At 53.1% G+C, this 15,000-nt stretch overlaps 2 protein-coding genes across 2 annotated transcripts in view; one reads left to right on the forward strand and one right to left on the reverse strand.

Moving 5' to 3' along the window:
* Window positions 1–3,345: 3,345 nt before the first annotated feature.
* Window positions 3,346–10,304, reverse strand: EAH_00038050 (hypothetical protein, conserved; the record flags this gene model as incomplete). Its single annotated transcript, XM_013391976.1, has 6 exons — window positions 3,346–7,880; window positions 8,098–8,614; window positions 8,924–9,017; window positions 9,599–9,643; window positions 9,747–9,849; window positions 10,211–10,304. The coding sequence occupies 6 exons, from the start codon at window positions 10,302–10,304 to the stop codon at window positions 3,346–3,348; spliced, it is 5,388 nt and encodes a 1,795-aa protein (XP_013247430.1).
* A 3,785-nt stretch (window positions 10,305–14,089) lies between these two features.
* Window positions 14,090–15,000, forward strand: part of EAH_00038060 (zinc carboxypeptidase, putative) — a gene marked incomplete at both ends in the record, with an annotated part of 10,951 nt that continues 10,040 nt past the window's right edge. Inside the window, 2 exons of the mRNA XM_013391977.1 lie at window positions 14,090–14,138; window positions 14,317–15,000. The exon at window positions 14,317–15,000 is cut by the window's right edge and continues 118 nt beyond it. Coding sequence (XP_013247431.1) covers window positions 14,090–14,138; window positions 14,317–15,000 — 733 coding nt within the window. The remainder of the gene's footprint in view (window positions 14,139–14,316) is intronic.

Below are 15,000 nucleotides of genomic sequence, written 5' to 3' on the forward strand. Positions count from 1 at the left end.
GACAGGGGGGCCCCCCCATTCCCAAACCCTCTGGGGGGCCCCGCCATTCCCAAACCCTCTGGGGGGCCCCCTGATAAACCCTCGAAGGGGCCCCTTCTCAAACCCTAGGGGGACCCCCATGCTAAACCCTAGGGGGCCCCCCTGTCAAACCCTAGGGGGCCTCACCTCCCCTTATACCCTCAGGGGGGGCTTCTTCTCAAACCCTAGAGGGGTTCTTCTGACTCTGTTGTAGACAACACTAAGGGCCCTTGCTTTCAGCTTGGCACCAACTGAAGGCAAATCCAACGGCTTAGGGTTTAGGGTTTAGGGTATAGGGTTTAGGGTTTAGGGTTTGGGGTTGGAGGAGCTCAGTAGCTGGGGACGATCTCCCCTTCAACAGGCTGAGCAACACCGCAGCACACCTAAACCCCAAACCCTAAACCCTAAACCCTAGCTCCGAGGATGCAACCCATTTTTAGGTTTTCTCTCGCTGTCTCCTTTTATCTGTCTGTCTCCTTCTGGGCCCACTACTCTTCTGCCAGGAAACCCTAAACCCTAAACCCTAAACCCTTACTATCCGTCTCCTCCTGAAAACAACAGTCACGATGCTTGCGCCCACCAGCAGCGGCCCTGCAACAAACGCAAACCCTAAACCCTAAACCCTAAACCCCAGCTGTGGGGCCCCCTCCCATTCCCCAAGGCTGACGGCAGCATCTGCAGCCCAGAGGAAAGGACAAGCGTTTAGGGTTTAGGGTTTAGGGTTTAGGGTTTAGGGTTTACCAGCAACGTAGCAGAGGATTGATAAATGGCCTAAGGGTATGCAGGAGAAGCCTGAAGAGAAACAGAGAAGTTTAAACCCTCGCAGCTGCTGATCTCTAGGGTTTAGGGTTTGTGGTTATTGCGGGTTTGTGGTGCTCACTTCCTCCGGGGTCGCTGTTATTGACCGACGGTTTAGGGTTTAGGGTTTAGGATTTAGGGCTTAGGGTTTAGGTTGTAGGGTTTAGGGCTTTGGCTCCAGGGTTTAGGGCTATGGGTTCAGGGTTAAGGGTTTAGGGTTTAGGGTTTAGGGTTTACCGAGGTAGGCGTAAACCATCGTCCGAGCGAAAGCATTTGAAAGGAAGCCAAACCGTCGCTCTACGCAATCGTCAAGGGGTAGGATAGGGAGCACTCGCTGGGCCTCAGCAACAATCATTAGAGAGACTAACAGGCTGCACGCGCAAATCAGGGTTTAGGGTTTAGGGTTTAGGGTTTGGGGTTGGGGAGGCAGGGGGGTGGTGAGAAGCCGGTGGCCTGCAAGGGTGTAGGTGCTAAGGGACGCCAAATCCGCTTTGCACTGTGGGACTAGGGTTTAGGATACAGTGTTTAGGGTTTAGGGTTTAGGGTTTAGGGTTTAGGGTTTACAGCTGCCCGATGTTCAAAAATAATAAGTCGCCTGAAAGCCATTCACTTAGTACAACTCCCATACAAGATCCAAACGTCACAAACCCCAAAATTCCGATGAGCAGACACAGTAAAGAGGCCATACGGGGAGCTGCAGATACTCGCAAATAAGGGTTTAGGGTTTAGGGTTTAGGGTTTAGGGTTTGGCGGCTCCGCGCCTCTTGGCAGCACTGAAAGGCCTATGATCCCACCCAGAAATTTCCTGCAGCTAAAAACTAAGGCCTAGAAAAAGGGTAGGGCTCTAGGGTTTACGACCGAGATGAGCTAGGGTTTAGGGTTTAGGGTTTAGGGTTTACTGTCGTGTCTTGCATTGTAGAGCGCGTCTGCGATTTGTAGGCAGTCGTCCGTCATAGACTGACATGTGGGAATTTCCATTTTTAAAACCCTAGAAATACATTTAAAATAAAAATAAAATCAGTGAGGGTTTAGGGTTAGGGTTTAGGGTTTAGGGTTTAGGGTGACCTTGGGCCCCCCAGGCTGGTGGGGGTAGCATGCAAGGGAAAGAAGCCTCTGTCTTTGTTTGTTTATGCTGCATAAACTTCATTACTTGTTTACTATATTTAATTCGAGGGTTTAGGGTTTAGGGTCTAGGGTTTGTCTTTCATGGCCGTGGGTGACCAGTGGTCATGCGGCTGGTCTTAAGATTTGCGGTGTATAGGCAGCTGGACCAGCGGCTGAAATAATAAGCATTTGTAAACCCTAATGAATATTTATAAACTCTAATAAACCGTACGATCCTTCATAAACCCTAATAAATCTCAGGAAACCCTAATAAACCCTAGTACACCCTCACAAAGCATAAACCCTAAACCCTAATAAACCCTAGCAAACCCAATTAAACCCAAAGAAACCCTAGCAAACCCTAATACACTACAATACACCCCAACAATACGGTCCATTAGACGGTAATAAACCAAATAAATAAAGTGTTGTACACCTAAGGAGACAGACTTCTGCAGCAAACATCATCATACAACCACTGTGCGCAAGCCCCGCTGCGGTGGGCCCTTCTTTGCTGCTGCAGCAGCAGCACAAGGTGCAGCTGCTGCTGTGGGTGCAGCTGCAGTAGTTGCTGCTGCTGCTGCTGCAGCGCAGCAGAAGCTGAGGATACACCCAGTGCTTTTTTCTTTATCTTCCCCCTCCGAACTCATTTAAAGTTTTGTTGTTTCTCTCTGTGCAGCCCTTCAATTCTAATAAACCCTAAACTCTAAACCCTAAAACCTAAACCCTAAACCCTAGGAATGGCCAGCAGCGCTTATGTTCTAGTAAACCCTAAACCCTCAAAGGGACACCTTAATAAACCCTATTTATAAACCACTGAATAAGGCTGAGACAGAGACAGACAGAAAATTAACTCTGCCCCTACACCCGGCAGCAACGCAGCGTTCGCTGCTGCTGCTGCTGCTGCTGCTGCTGCTGCAGCTGGGTGGTCTAGCTATTCGTGGGGCCCCCGCAGCCTGCAGAGTTAGGGGGCCCCTTCTCTTTGGGGGCCCCCTAACGCTGCGCTTGAGTTGAAGACAGAGAAAAGAGATTGTTTTTGTTTTTGTTTGTTGTTTCTGCTGATGTTTGTCTATGTACACTTTAAGCAGCAACAACAAAAAAAGAATAAACAAAACAAACCCCTCAACACACTCGATATGCACCCGTACATATATATATATATATATATATATATTGCAGCAGCAGCAGCAGCAGCAGATGCTGCTGAAGAAAAAACACCGCTCACTGCTTGAGCTGCAGCAGAAGTTGCAACAGCAGCAGCAGCAACTGCTGCTCCAGCAGCATCAGCAGGAGTTAGCTCAGCAATTGCTGCTTCTGTTGCTCGTGCTGCTGCAGCAACAGCAGCAACTGCAGCAGCAGCACGTGCTGCTGCCGTTGCATGCAGCTGATTGTATAAGGAATATGATTTGTTTCTCTTAGAAGGCCTTACGCCTCCTGTACCCTTTGGGGTTGGGGGGCCCCCTGCTTGGGGCCCCTCTCTTTCTTTTCTTCTGCTGAGAGATAAACCCACTGGGTCAGCTGCTGCTCATGAGGAGGAGGGTCTAAGCCCCTCACTCGGCGCAGCGGCGAGGTCTGCTGCTGCTGCTGCTGCTGTTGCTGCTGTTGCTGCAATGGGGGTTTGTGGTGGAGCTGATGCTGCTGCTGTTGCTGCGGTGGCGGCTGGTGCTGCTGATGCTGTTGCGGTTGTTGCTGTGGAAGTTGGCGCTGCTGCGGTGTGGGTTGCTGCTGCTGCTGCTGCTGCTGCTGCTGCTGAGGCCTTGTTGCATCCCAGTGTTGTTGCTGGCCGTGCAGTTGTTGCAGCTGCAGCAGCTGCTGCTGCTGTTGCAGGTAGTGTTGTTGCTGCTGGTGTTGCTGCTGCTGCCAGCACTGTTGTTGCTGTTGCTGTTGCTGCTGCTGCTGCAGCTGCTGCAGCGAAAGAGCTTGTGGTTTACTTGGGGGGCCCCTCAGGCTAACCATAGAGACAGCTCGGGGGGTTAGCTGAGGGCTCTTATACAAATCCTGTGAGAGTCGTAGCGAGGCCCCTCTGGGTGTATGCGCAGCCTGCTGTTGCTGTTGCTGCTGCTGCTGCTGCTGCTGTTGCTGCTGCTGCTGCTGCCAGCGCTGCATCAAGTAGTGCTGCTGCATCTGCCACAGGTGCTGTTGTTGCTGCAGCTGCTGCTGCGCAGCGGCAGCGAAGAGGGGACCATTGTGGGGCCCCGGAAGCTGCAGAGAACCAGCAGTGGCCCCTGTGTTGCTGCTGCTGATGCTGCTGCTGCTGCTGCTGGGCTGTATCGCTCCCTGAGTGCTGCATAGGGGCCCCCCTACTCCCCCCACGAGGGGCCCGCAGGAGAGCCTAGAGAGGCTATAGGATCTGCTGCCTAGGGGGGCCCCCACAAACCTGCAGCCAGTGGTAGTACTTAGCAAGGCCCCACCCCCTCCACTAGGGGCCCCCAATGCTCCTCTGGGGGCCCCCACGAGCCCCTCAAACCCTCTTCCCCCCCTTTCTTCATGGGGTCCCTGGGGGAGGCCCTGAGGGGGCCCCTGGGGGGCCCCCTGGGGGAGGCCTTGAGGGGTCCCCTGGGGGGCCCCCTGGGGGAGGCCCTGAGGGGGCCCCTGGGGGAGCCCCTGGGGGAGCCCCTGGGGGGGCCCCTGGGGGGGTTCCTGTGGGGGGCCTTGAGGAAGCCCTTGGGGGGGCCCCAAGGGGGGCCCTTGAGGGGGCTCCTGGGGGCCCCTAAAGGTACTATTTAAAGCCTCCCTGCAGTACCTGGTGGGTCTGTAGGTTGGCGTTACGCTGTGCCCTCTGTTGCAGCTGGCCGTTAGGGGGCCCCCTGGGGGCCCCTCTCTCTGCAGCACAGAGACTCCTTGTAGCTCGGGGGCCCCTAAACGAAAGGGAGGGGGGGCTCCTGCACGACCCCTGCCTTCAGCTAGATAGGTGTTTGTGGGGTGTACAGGCACTCCAGGGACTGAAGAGATTTGGGGGCCCCTGACTATGAAGGGGCCCCCATTAGGCGGAGGCGCCAGAGTGGCCCCCCCTCGGTGAGTAAGGGCCCCCTGAGGCTGCAGGGGCCCCCTAAAATCTGCATAGACACCTCGTGGTGTTGCTGTTGCTGCTGCTGCTGCATCAGAAGAAATATTAGTAAACTGGGGGAGAGGGGCCCCCCTCAAAGGGCCCCCCAACGGTCTAAGGCTTGCACCTTGGGGGGCCCCCCGGAGGGTCTGAACACCGAAGGGGGCCCCCATAAAAGCGGGGTACTGAAGTGCTTGCTGCTGCATAGGCCCCCAAACTCCAGCAGCAGCAGCAGCATGCATCTCTCCGCCGGTATGGGGGGCCCCTGGGGGCCCCCAGGGGCCCAGGCTCCCCCTTGTCGGTGTAGTAGATACTTCAGGGGCCCCTGCTGCAGCTCCAGAACCGAACAAAGTCGTACCCTCTTGAAGGGGGGCCCCCATAGGGCCCATGGGGGGCCCCCCTGGGGCTCCCGTGGTGCTCCTTATCATTTGCCGTAGGTGAGTGCGCGACAGCTGAATGTTGGGGGGCCCCCTCAGGACAGGGGGGGCCCCCTGAGGGCTAGAGGCCCTCAAAGATGCTGCAGAGGGGCCCCCTGCCCCCGCAGACAACGAAGCTTGAGGAGGAAGAAGAGGGGCCTCCATCATTTCTGCTGCTTTTGCTGCTGCTTTTGCTGCTGCTGCTGCAGAGCGAGGAGACACTGCTGCTGCCAAGGCCATTGCTGCTGCTGCTGCTGATCGAGGTGTGGTAGGTGCCGTTGCTGCTGCTGCAGAGCCGGGTACTGCAGCAGCTGCTGCTTCTAATGCAGCAGCAGCAGTTTCAGCAGCAGACCTTGGTGTCCTCACCGATGAAGCAGCAGCGGGAGAGACATTTGCTGCTGCACCTTCCTTTGCTGCTGCTGCTGCTGCTGCTGCTGCATTCGGTGTAGGTACACCGGACTGCATGCACCTGCTGCTCGCCGCTAGACTGGGGCCCGATGGGGCCCCTTGAGTCGCAGCACTCTCCTCTTGAAGCCTGAGGGGGGAGGGCTCTCTGTTCTCTGGTTGTTGGTGTAGCTGCAGCTGCAGCTGCAGCTGTTGCTGCTGCTGTTGCTGAAGCTGCAGCTGCTGCTGCAGTAGCAACTGCGGTTGCTGCTGCTGGAGCTCCTGGTATTGCTGCAGCTGCTGTTGTTGCTGCTGCAGCAGTTGCTGCTGTTGTGGTTGCTGCTGCAATTGATGCTGCTGTTGTTGCTGGTACTGCATCTGCTGCTGATGCTGCAGCTGCTGTTGCTGCTGCTTCTGTTCTTGCTGCTGCTTCTGGGGCCCCCCCTCATCGTCTCCTTTAGCTAGTAAAGGCTTTCCGGGGGCCCCCACACTGCCGTCCTCTTTGATGTTAGTGGAGGGGGCCCCCAAAGGGTCTGTTGGGGGGGGCCCCAAGGGGTTTGCAGAGGGGGCCCCAGGGGGCCCCCTTGGGGTTGGGGGCCCCCAACGGTTTGCAGAGGGGGCCCCAAGGGGCCCCCTTGGGGTTGGGGGCCCCCTTGGGGTTGGGGGCCCCCAAGGGTTTGCAGAGGGGGCCCTTGGTGTGAGGGGCCCCCGAAGAGACAGCCTGTTGACTGCAAGTGCACGAATCCTTTGGTTTGTGATTTTGCTGCTGCTGAGCGCCAGCTGTACAGACACCCCACATATAGGCCGTAGGTTGCTTCCTGGGTAGCAAAGGCTCTGCTGCTGCTGCTGCTGCTGCTGCTGCAGGGGTCTGACCATCAGCGTGATGTGGTACTCTCCAGTGCTGCTGGGAGGGGTGATGAGGAGGGGGCTGTCTGTGCAGTGCAGCAGCAACTGCTGCTGCCTGCCCTCTGTGGTGCTGCTGCTGCTGCAGTTTAGAATGCATGCCTGCAGCTCCAGGGGCCCTGGGGGCCCCCCTTCGACACTCCAAGTGATCTCTATGTCCCCTGTCTGTGTTGTTATAACTGAAACCTGCAGCCGGGGGCCCCCCGTTGTGTCTGCTGCTGCAGCTTCAGGGCCTCCAGCAGCAACGGGCAGCTTCTTGGCTTCTGCTGCTCCTGTTGCTGCCGCTGCTGCTGCAGTTGCTGCAGGTGCAACTGCTGCTGCTTTCGAAGAGGCTTGCTGCTGCCTCGGTGTCTGCACCCCCCAAAGGGTTTTGGGGGGGCCCCCCTCTCGCATTGAGCAGCCAGGGGGCCCCCTTTGCAATTCTAAGGGGGGGCCCCGCTGCAGCTCTGGAGGGGGGCCCCCTCTGAACTGTAGCGAAGCAGAGGGGCCCTCTAGTGATGCTCGGGCTTTCTGTGTAGCAGCAGTGTCAACACAGGCAGTATCTGCTGCTGCTGCTGCTGCTGCAGCAGAAGGCTGTTGGCTACTCGGTGGGGTCCCCTCGCACGAAAGGGCTGCTGCAGTATCTGCTCGTTTGCAGCTGCTGCTGCTTCTGCTGCTGCTGCTGCTGCTGCTGCTGCCAATTGTGCTGTTGCTGAAATCATCCGCAAGGGTCAGGGGTTCTGCTGCAGCCTTTCGTTTGCTGCTGCTGCTGCTGCTCACGTCTACAGGAGTGCTGCTCTCGCTGCTGCATCTGCCAGCTGCATCTTTGATCAATCGTGCGCTGCTGCAACTGCTGCTGCTGCTGCAGCTGACGTTGTTGTTGTTGCTGCTGCTGCTGCTGGTCACAACTGTAGGGGTTTGGAGCCCTTCTGCTGCTGAATGGAGGGCCCCCAGCGCTTCCGCAGCAGACCTAGAGGGGCCCCCCTGCTGGTTGTTGTCTGCTGTCTCTACTGAATCGAAAGGAGACACCTCGTTGGGCAACTCTACAGGGGGGGCCCCCTTGTCATCAGGGGGCCCTTGGCTGTCGAGGGGCCCCCTGCTGCTGAGACCCTCCGGCTCTGCCTGTGAAGGGGCTGTCTTCGCTGCTGCTGCTTCTGCAGGCTGCGGTGCAGCAGCAGCATCAGCAGCAGCAGAAGACTCTTCCGTTGCGTCGGCCTCTGCATCACTTGAGCCTGCAGCAGCAGCATTAGCAGCATCAGCAGCAGCAGATGCAACAGCAGCAGCAGCATCACTGTCCCCAGGTTGTCGCTCTGCTTCGTTTTCTGCCTCAGTTGCTGCTGCTTGTGAGCAAACTGCTGCTGTGGCTGTAGAAGGTCGTTCTGCTGCTGCTGCTGCTGCTGCTGCTGTCCCCTATATCCCCTCTAGACAGAGCTAAAGAACCCGAAATACCGCAGCTCTCGCTGCTGCTGTCGCCATCTGTAAAACAGTCAGCAGGACCAGCAGCAGGAGTAGCAGCAGGAGCAGGAGCAGCAGCAACTGCTGCTGCTGCGGCTGCATCGCCACTGGGGCTTTGATTTTCTCGCGGTGTCTCCTTCGTCTCCAACTCCGCGGGGGCCCCCACGTGCTGCAGCAAACCGGTGTTGGGGGTGTTGTTCATATTTTTAGTAGGCGCAGTTAGCAGCGGTTTGCTGCTGTCTCCTGCAGCATTATAGCTGAGGGCCCCCAAAGCAACTGTCTCCTTACAGAGGGGGCCCTCGCAGGGCCCCTGGGGAGTTATTACAGTCCCTTGGGGGCCCCCAACTGTCTCAGCCTCTAGGAAAGAGCTGGCTTCCCCTGCTGCAGCAACAGCTTGTGCGGCTGCTGCTGCAGCTGCAGCAGCAGCTGCTGCTGCTGCAGCTGCTACTGCATTCTCTCCGATTGGGGCAGGTAGGGAAGAGCGCCTCCCCCCCTCTTCTCTTTGGAGGCCCTGCAGCAGAAGGAGACAAACAGCAGCAAAAGGAGACAAACAGCAGCAGCAGGAGACACTGCAACGAGCAGCAACAACCAGCCAGCCATCTGTATTTGTTGCCTTGCCTCTTATTTTGCTGCACCAAGGGGCCCCTGCTGTACCCTAAAGGAGGCCCCTGCTGTGCCCTAAAGGGGGCCCCTGTTGTACCCTAAAGGGGGCCCCTGTTGTACCCTAAAGGGGGCCCCTGATGTACCCTAAAGGGGGCCCCTGCTGTACCCTGTACCCTTAAGGGGGGCCCTTGTTTGGAGGCCCCTGTGAAAGGCTTACTGTTTGGGGTGTAGCGGAGGGCCCCCTCTTTTTGCTGCAGCTGTCGCTGCGTCTCTTGAGAGGGTAGAGAGACTGAAAAGGAGAGACACCGAAGCTGCAGATACACCACAGAACCCAACAAGGACGCAGCAACTGCTGCTGCTGCTGCTGCTGCTGCTGCCCTTGCTGCTGCTGCTGAAAGGTGTCCCCTTAGGCCACTGCCCCTCTCTACGCTGGGCGGAAGCCCCAACTAGGTGTATCGTTTGCTGTCTCCTTGCTGTCTCTAACTGTCTCTCCTTTGTCTCTTTTATCTCTCTAACTGTCTCTCTTTTGCCTTTGCTCAAATCTGTCTCTTTTATCTGCTGCTTTTTGTCTCTGTTTTGCGTTCGATTTGTTTGCCTCATTTTTGTCTCTCAGTGTCTCCTTTCTGTTCATAAGGCCCTCTAGTTGTCTCCTTGCTGTCTCTGTTGTCTCCTTGCTGTCTCTGTTGTCTCCTTGCTGTCTCTGTTGTCTCTCTTAAGCTCTCACTGTCTCTCTTCTGTCTCTTTTGTGTCTTTACTAGCTGTTGGCTTTTTGTCTCCTTTTGTCTTTGCTTCTGTCTCCTTTCTGTCTCTAACAACTGTCTCTTCTCTGTCTTTAATATCTGTTTCTTCTCTGTCTCTAACAACTGTCTCTGTCTCTTTGCTGTCCCCTCACTCCATCAGCACAGCTTCAAAGAGACTCAGCCCGCTCGCTATTTGCCTGATAGATACAGAGCAACAACACAACCCCAAACCCTAAACCCTAACAAACCCTAAACCCTAAACCCTAAACCCGCAATGTCGCTGGCTGAGTCGGCACCTACTCAAGCTCCTGCTGCAGCCGGCTCTCTTCCTCACGCAGCTGTCTCCTCTGCTGCACAAGTGTCTCCTTCTCTTCAGATACCTCCCCTAGCAGCTGCAGGAGGCCTGAGGCACACTCAGCAGCACAAGCAAAAAGCATAAAGCAGCAGCCACAGCAACGTCAGCAACAGCAGCAGCTGCTGCTACTGCTGCTCCTGAAGCTCTTCATGTTGCTGCTTCGGCTGTTCGCTGCAGCATGTGATGCTCTTTCAGCAGCAGCAACATCCACCAGGTCTGCTGCTGCTGCTGCTGCTGTTGCTGCTGCTGCTGTTGCAGCAGCTGTTGCAGCTACTTCCGAAGATGACGGGCAGCAGCAGGCGGAGGTGTCTGTCTCGGGTGTTTTGGGGGTGTAGGGTTTGTGGTTCATTCGGGATTGGGTGCAGCAGCAGCAGCAGCAGCAGTAGCAGCAGCAGCAGCAGCAGCTTACCGCCTCTTGCGGTGTAGAGAGACCTGAGGGTCCCCATCAGCTGATCTCTCGGTAGGGCCCTGAGGGAGGCCCCCCTGTCGTTGACTGTCTCCATTATGTCCCTCTTAAACAAAAACAATTAATTAATTTAAATGCAGCAAACAGAAGAGCGACACCAGAAGAAGCCCCAGGTGTACAGGCAGGTCCAGACCGGCCTCCTCCAGCGGCCCCTCAGTAGGGGGGTGGTGGGCGGCAGGGGCCCGGGGGCCCCTAAACTAGCGAAGAGAAAAAGAAATAAATTAAAAATTATATTTAAATTAAATCAATTTCGATTTAAATTAATAAAATGCAGGGGGTTGGCTTCGGAAGTCTCAGAGCCGCAGGCGTTGCTGCTGCTGCTGCTGCTGCTGCTGCCGACCGCCACCGACCGCAGCAGCAGCAGCAGATCTGCTGCTGCTGCCGCTGCTGCAGCTACTCGTGCAGAGATATCTTCCTTTCTGGGAGACTTCTACAGCAATACTTTAAATAAAAAGGATTAAGGGCTTATTAGTTTAGATATTTTGAATTCATTTCTATGTTTATACAGAGAGGGGGGGGCCCCCGCAGGTGTAGGTGGTGAGGTGTACATACACCTCAAGGGTGGCCAAGGAATATTGTATTTCAAGAAAGCGAATTCTTTTGCTCTTCTTTTTATTTCTTTGTTTGATTTTCTTCTATTTAGAGGGTTTTTTTTTAATGAAGGCCTCATTAATTTATTCATATTAACGCAGCTGAAGCAGCTTCACGAGGCGTACTGTCGCGCCTAGGCTTATTCAGAGAGCCCTCTATTGGGGCTAAGCCTTATAATAATAAAAGAAATAAAAATAATAAAAATAATGAAAATATTATTAATAATAATACATAGTAAATAATAATAATAACAGTACTAGCAATATAGATTAATAACAATAATAATAATAGTAAGAACAATAGTAAGGGCCTCGTTTGTTTTGAGTTAAAGTGCGTCGACCTTAGGTATATAAAATGAAGAAATAAGCCCGATAAAAAACAAAGAAAGAGATGAAAGGAGTTAAGTCTGCGTGAAGCTGCTGCCAACGATGATACCCAAGTGAAGCCTTTAAGCAGCCGAAGCCCGTCTCTATGCGAGAGGAGAGGAGACACAGAGTGTGAATATGAGGCTGCACCAGCTGGGTATACGCTGATGCAATACAAGGAGAACAAAAACTTATTTATTAAATAGGTGAGCAGATAACAGACACGGCTGTCTCCAGGCTTCAATAAGCGAGACAGCATCTGTACACAGAAATATACACCGTGAAGTGTCTCAGCTTCTTCTTATGCCCCTTACTCCTTCCTGCCTCATCAAACTAAAACCTCTTACCTTTACCTTTCTGTTTGCATGCTGTACAGAGCTTGAGTGACCTTGCAGCGCCGGGCTTCTTTCTCAATCCTGCTACTAAGACAACATAGAGAGCAAGAGCTTTTTAAGTTAGTGAAGCTAATTAAATTAATTAAACGCAGCCCATGAATGACGAGCAGCTACTCGCAATGTGCGTGAGGGAGTGCTATGCCTATCAGCAGCGCAGAGGCTCTGTAATAGAAGCTGATTCTGTCTATGTGCTGCCTTCACTATTCCTTTGTTTACTTCATTATATTTAAAAGAAAGCAAAGAAAAAGGTTGTCCTTCTTCGCTAAAAAAGCATGCAAAACGCTATGGTAATGAATCAGATATAAAGCCTATGAATGTTATTGGGGCTGGGGCTCAGCGCCTCTAATTATGCATGCATGCATTATGAGGTCACCGACTTCACGCGACTTAAGCTGAAAAGAAGGAACCGCGAAGTTATATCAAAATGGTTGTGCAGCTAATTGCTGCTGAGCTCTCAGAGTGATAGGCCCCGTTGACTGCACTCTGATAGCAAAGGCCCTACGAAGGGCTTTAGTTTTCTTCGCTGTTTTCATACATCTTTAATTTGTAATTATGTTGAGCTGCTTAGTGCAATAGAAGCAGTTGAGTGCGCTTAGGAGGAACGAAGCCCCTTCAGCCTCTTGCATGCAAGCTGTCGTCTGTTCTTGCTGCTGCTCTCCTGCTGAACGAATACTACTGTATTCACTGCTTCATTATTAGACGACTCTATTTCAAACACATCTCCAGCAAATAGCCGTCCTCTTGCTTTTTAAACGAAGAAGGCATAGCTTTGTTCTCTATCTCTTTGACGCTAAGCACTCTCCCCCTACTTCACTCCTTCTTTAGTTTCTCTTCTCTAACTCATCTATTTACATATTGTTTTTCTTCTCTGTATATAGTCTTTATACAGCTGATGATGATATAGATGTTGCTGGAGAAGGCGAGAGGCAGCCAAACACCCTGAGGAGTCTGTCTGATCTTCGCGAGCTGTTGTAATCCTTTGTTTAAAACTGCAGTGTCACTGCTAATATGAATTAATGTACTTATATCTACATACTCTTTCAAGCTATTTTATCTTTTGCTCAGGTCTGCTACACCCTATCCACCTGTAGTTAATGCAGCTGTGAAGAGCCCCTCCTCACTCCTGCTCAAATGTTGCATGCACGTTGCAGTTCGCTGCATTTTTTTAATTTAAATGTCGATTAATTAACTTAAAATATTTTTAATTTATATTTAGATGTGTGCATTAAAAGATAGCTTCAAACCAACATGAAAGGCAAATGGTTCAGTAACGTGCTGCAGCAGCAGCAGCAGCACGGTCGGGTAGAAACAAGAGCAGCAGCAAATAAAAGCAGCAAATAGAAGCAGCATCAACAGATATGTCTCGATAGAGTGTCTGCACCTCTGGTTACGCAGAGGCTGGCTGGATACAGAGGCTTAAGTATGTGCTTAATAAGCATCTACTGTATGCCTGCCTCTTGGGCTGTCTTGCTGCAGGAGGTGCAGCAAAGTGCAACAAGGACTGCTGCAGCACACTAAAGGCCTCTCCCCTTCACCAGGGGCCCCACTCCCTTCTGCCTCTTAGCGCATGAAGCCTGTAGACAGAAGGGGTGGCTATCTGATTTCTTTTGTTAATCTCCTTTCTCAAGTACTTCTCTGGAGGGGCCCAGGCTCTTCTAAGGGTGCCTCGCCGGCTTTAGGCTGATCAGGGTTTTATAGCTGTTTCTGGTAGGGCTTGTCTAACTAATAGAGAAGTACTTATACAATGTTATGCATCTCTTAAGCGCTTTCGAGCTGCTTGTTAGTGACCTTAGGCTGCAGCGGCTGCCGTCCTTGGCATTAATTTAAATAATCTCCCTATACACCCCAACGCAGTAGCAGCAAAAAAGGATGTTAGCGGCAAAATAAACAAATAAATGTAAATATGCAGCAGGAAGCACATCACAACTCATCTTTGAGTCTGAAGGCATGGATATGTTTATGCGGGTTGCGTACGCCCCCACATAGATTTTCACAAGTAATTCTAATGAATTAAACAAACGAGTTTTAATTATTTAATATTATAATATATTTAATTAAATAAAATCTTCAAGGGGAAGAGATTTCTCGCTAGCGTCGCTCGGTTGCTGCGCAGCAAACGCCCATCACCTAGAGGTGACCGCGTGTCTGCTACAGGCAGTTTAGGAAATAAAATAATAATTTCTTTGAATAATTATAAAATATTTAAATTTAAAGTGCAATAAAAGAATTAATTTTTATATTGTACAGCCCTTTATGCGTACAGAAGCCGTGGCTGGCTGCCTCCAGCTGTATGCATAATTGAGGTGTATCGACAGCTCTCTACTCTACTGAGGTCTCTGAGCGCGCTTCTGCTTTATTACCAAAATTAACTATTTAAATGCTTTTGTTTTCGATTTTCTTGCATTTAGACTATGTATAATAACTGAAAAAATAATAGTTTTGCTCTTCGTATCCCCAGTGTTATTACTCGGATGGGGGGTATACCTCAGGGGCCCCCTCCCCAGCGGCTTACAACAGGAGGTAAGATGAAGATCTTGCTGCTGCAGGGGCCCCCCAATCCTCTTGTTGCTGCTTCTTAGCCTTCTCTTTCTTTTCTGCTGCAGCTCAAGCACCAGACAAAGACAGGCCCATAGGAGCCTGTCGCTGTCTTTGTTTGCTGCTGTACAATCCTTCCTTGTCTCTCTGTTTGCTGCTGCAGGAGAAAAAACAGAGCGCTGCGCTGAGATCTTCTTTCCTATCTCCCCTTGGACCCCTCAACGGGGGCCCCCCCTAGAGGCCCCGGGGGCCCTAGAGGCCCCTGAGGGCCCTAAAGCAGCAAGCCCTCGCGCCGCTTTGGGAGCCTCAGACTCCTCTATTCCAAATATACGAAGCCCTGCAGAAGCCCCACCACAGCGACTAACTTCAGATGAAAATGAGAGTGCATGCAGTCTTAAAAACATACGCAGCCAGAGGCCCTTAAGGCCCCTAGGGGCCCTAGACTCCTCAGGGCCTCCAGGGCTTCCGCGAGCCCAAGGGCCCCCAGCGTTGTCGGGGCCTCCAGGGGCCCCAGGGGCCCCATCAGGGCCCTCAGGGCCTCAAGGGGCCCCAGGGGCCCCATCAGGGCCCTCAGGGCCTCCAGGGGCCCCCGGGGCCCCCGGGTGTAGTAGTAATATGGATGAGGGCGTTGGTGTCGTTACAGCAGAAGACAGTCGAAAGCAAGACGAAGACTGCTCTGCTGGGCTCTGCTGCTCCTTGCAGCCAGACCCGCAGCATGAGCAGCAGCAGCAGGAGCAGCAGCAGGAACAGCAGGAGCAGCAGCAGGAGCAGCAGCAACAGGAGCAGCAGCAGCAGGAGCAGCAGCAGCAGGAGCAGCAGCCGTCTGCCAATGACTGCGGCGCGAGAT

Source organism: Eimeria acervulina, genomic scaffold (genome assembly GCF_000499425.1).
Source record: "Eimeria acervulina Houghton genomic scaffold, Eah_scaff427, whole genome shotgun sequence".
Taxonomy (NCBI): Eukaryota; Apicomplexa; class Conoidasida; order Eucoccidiorida; family Eimeriidae; genus Eimeria; species Eimeria acervulina.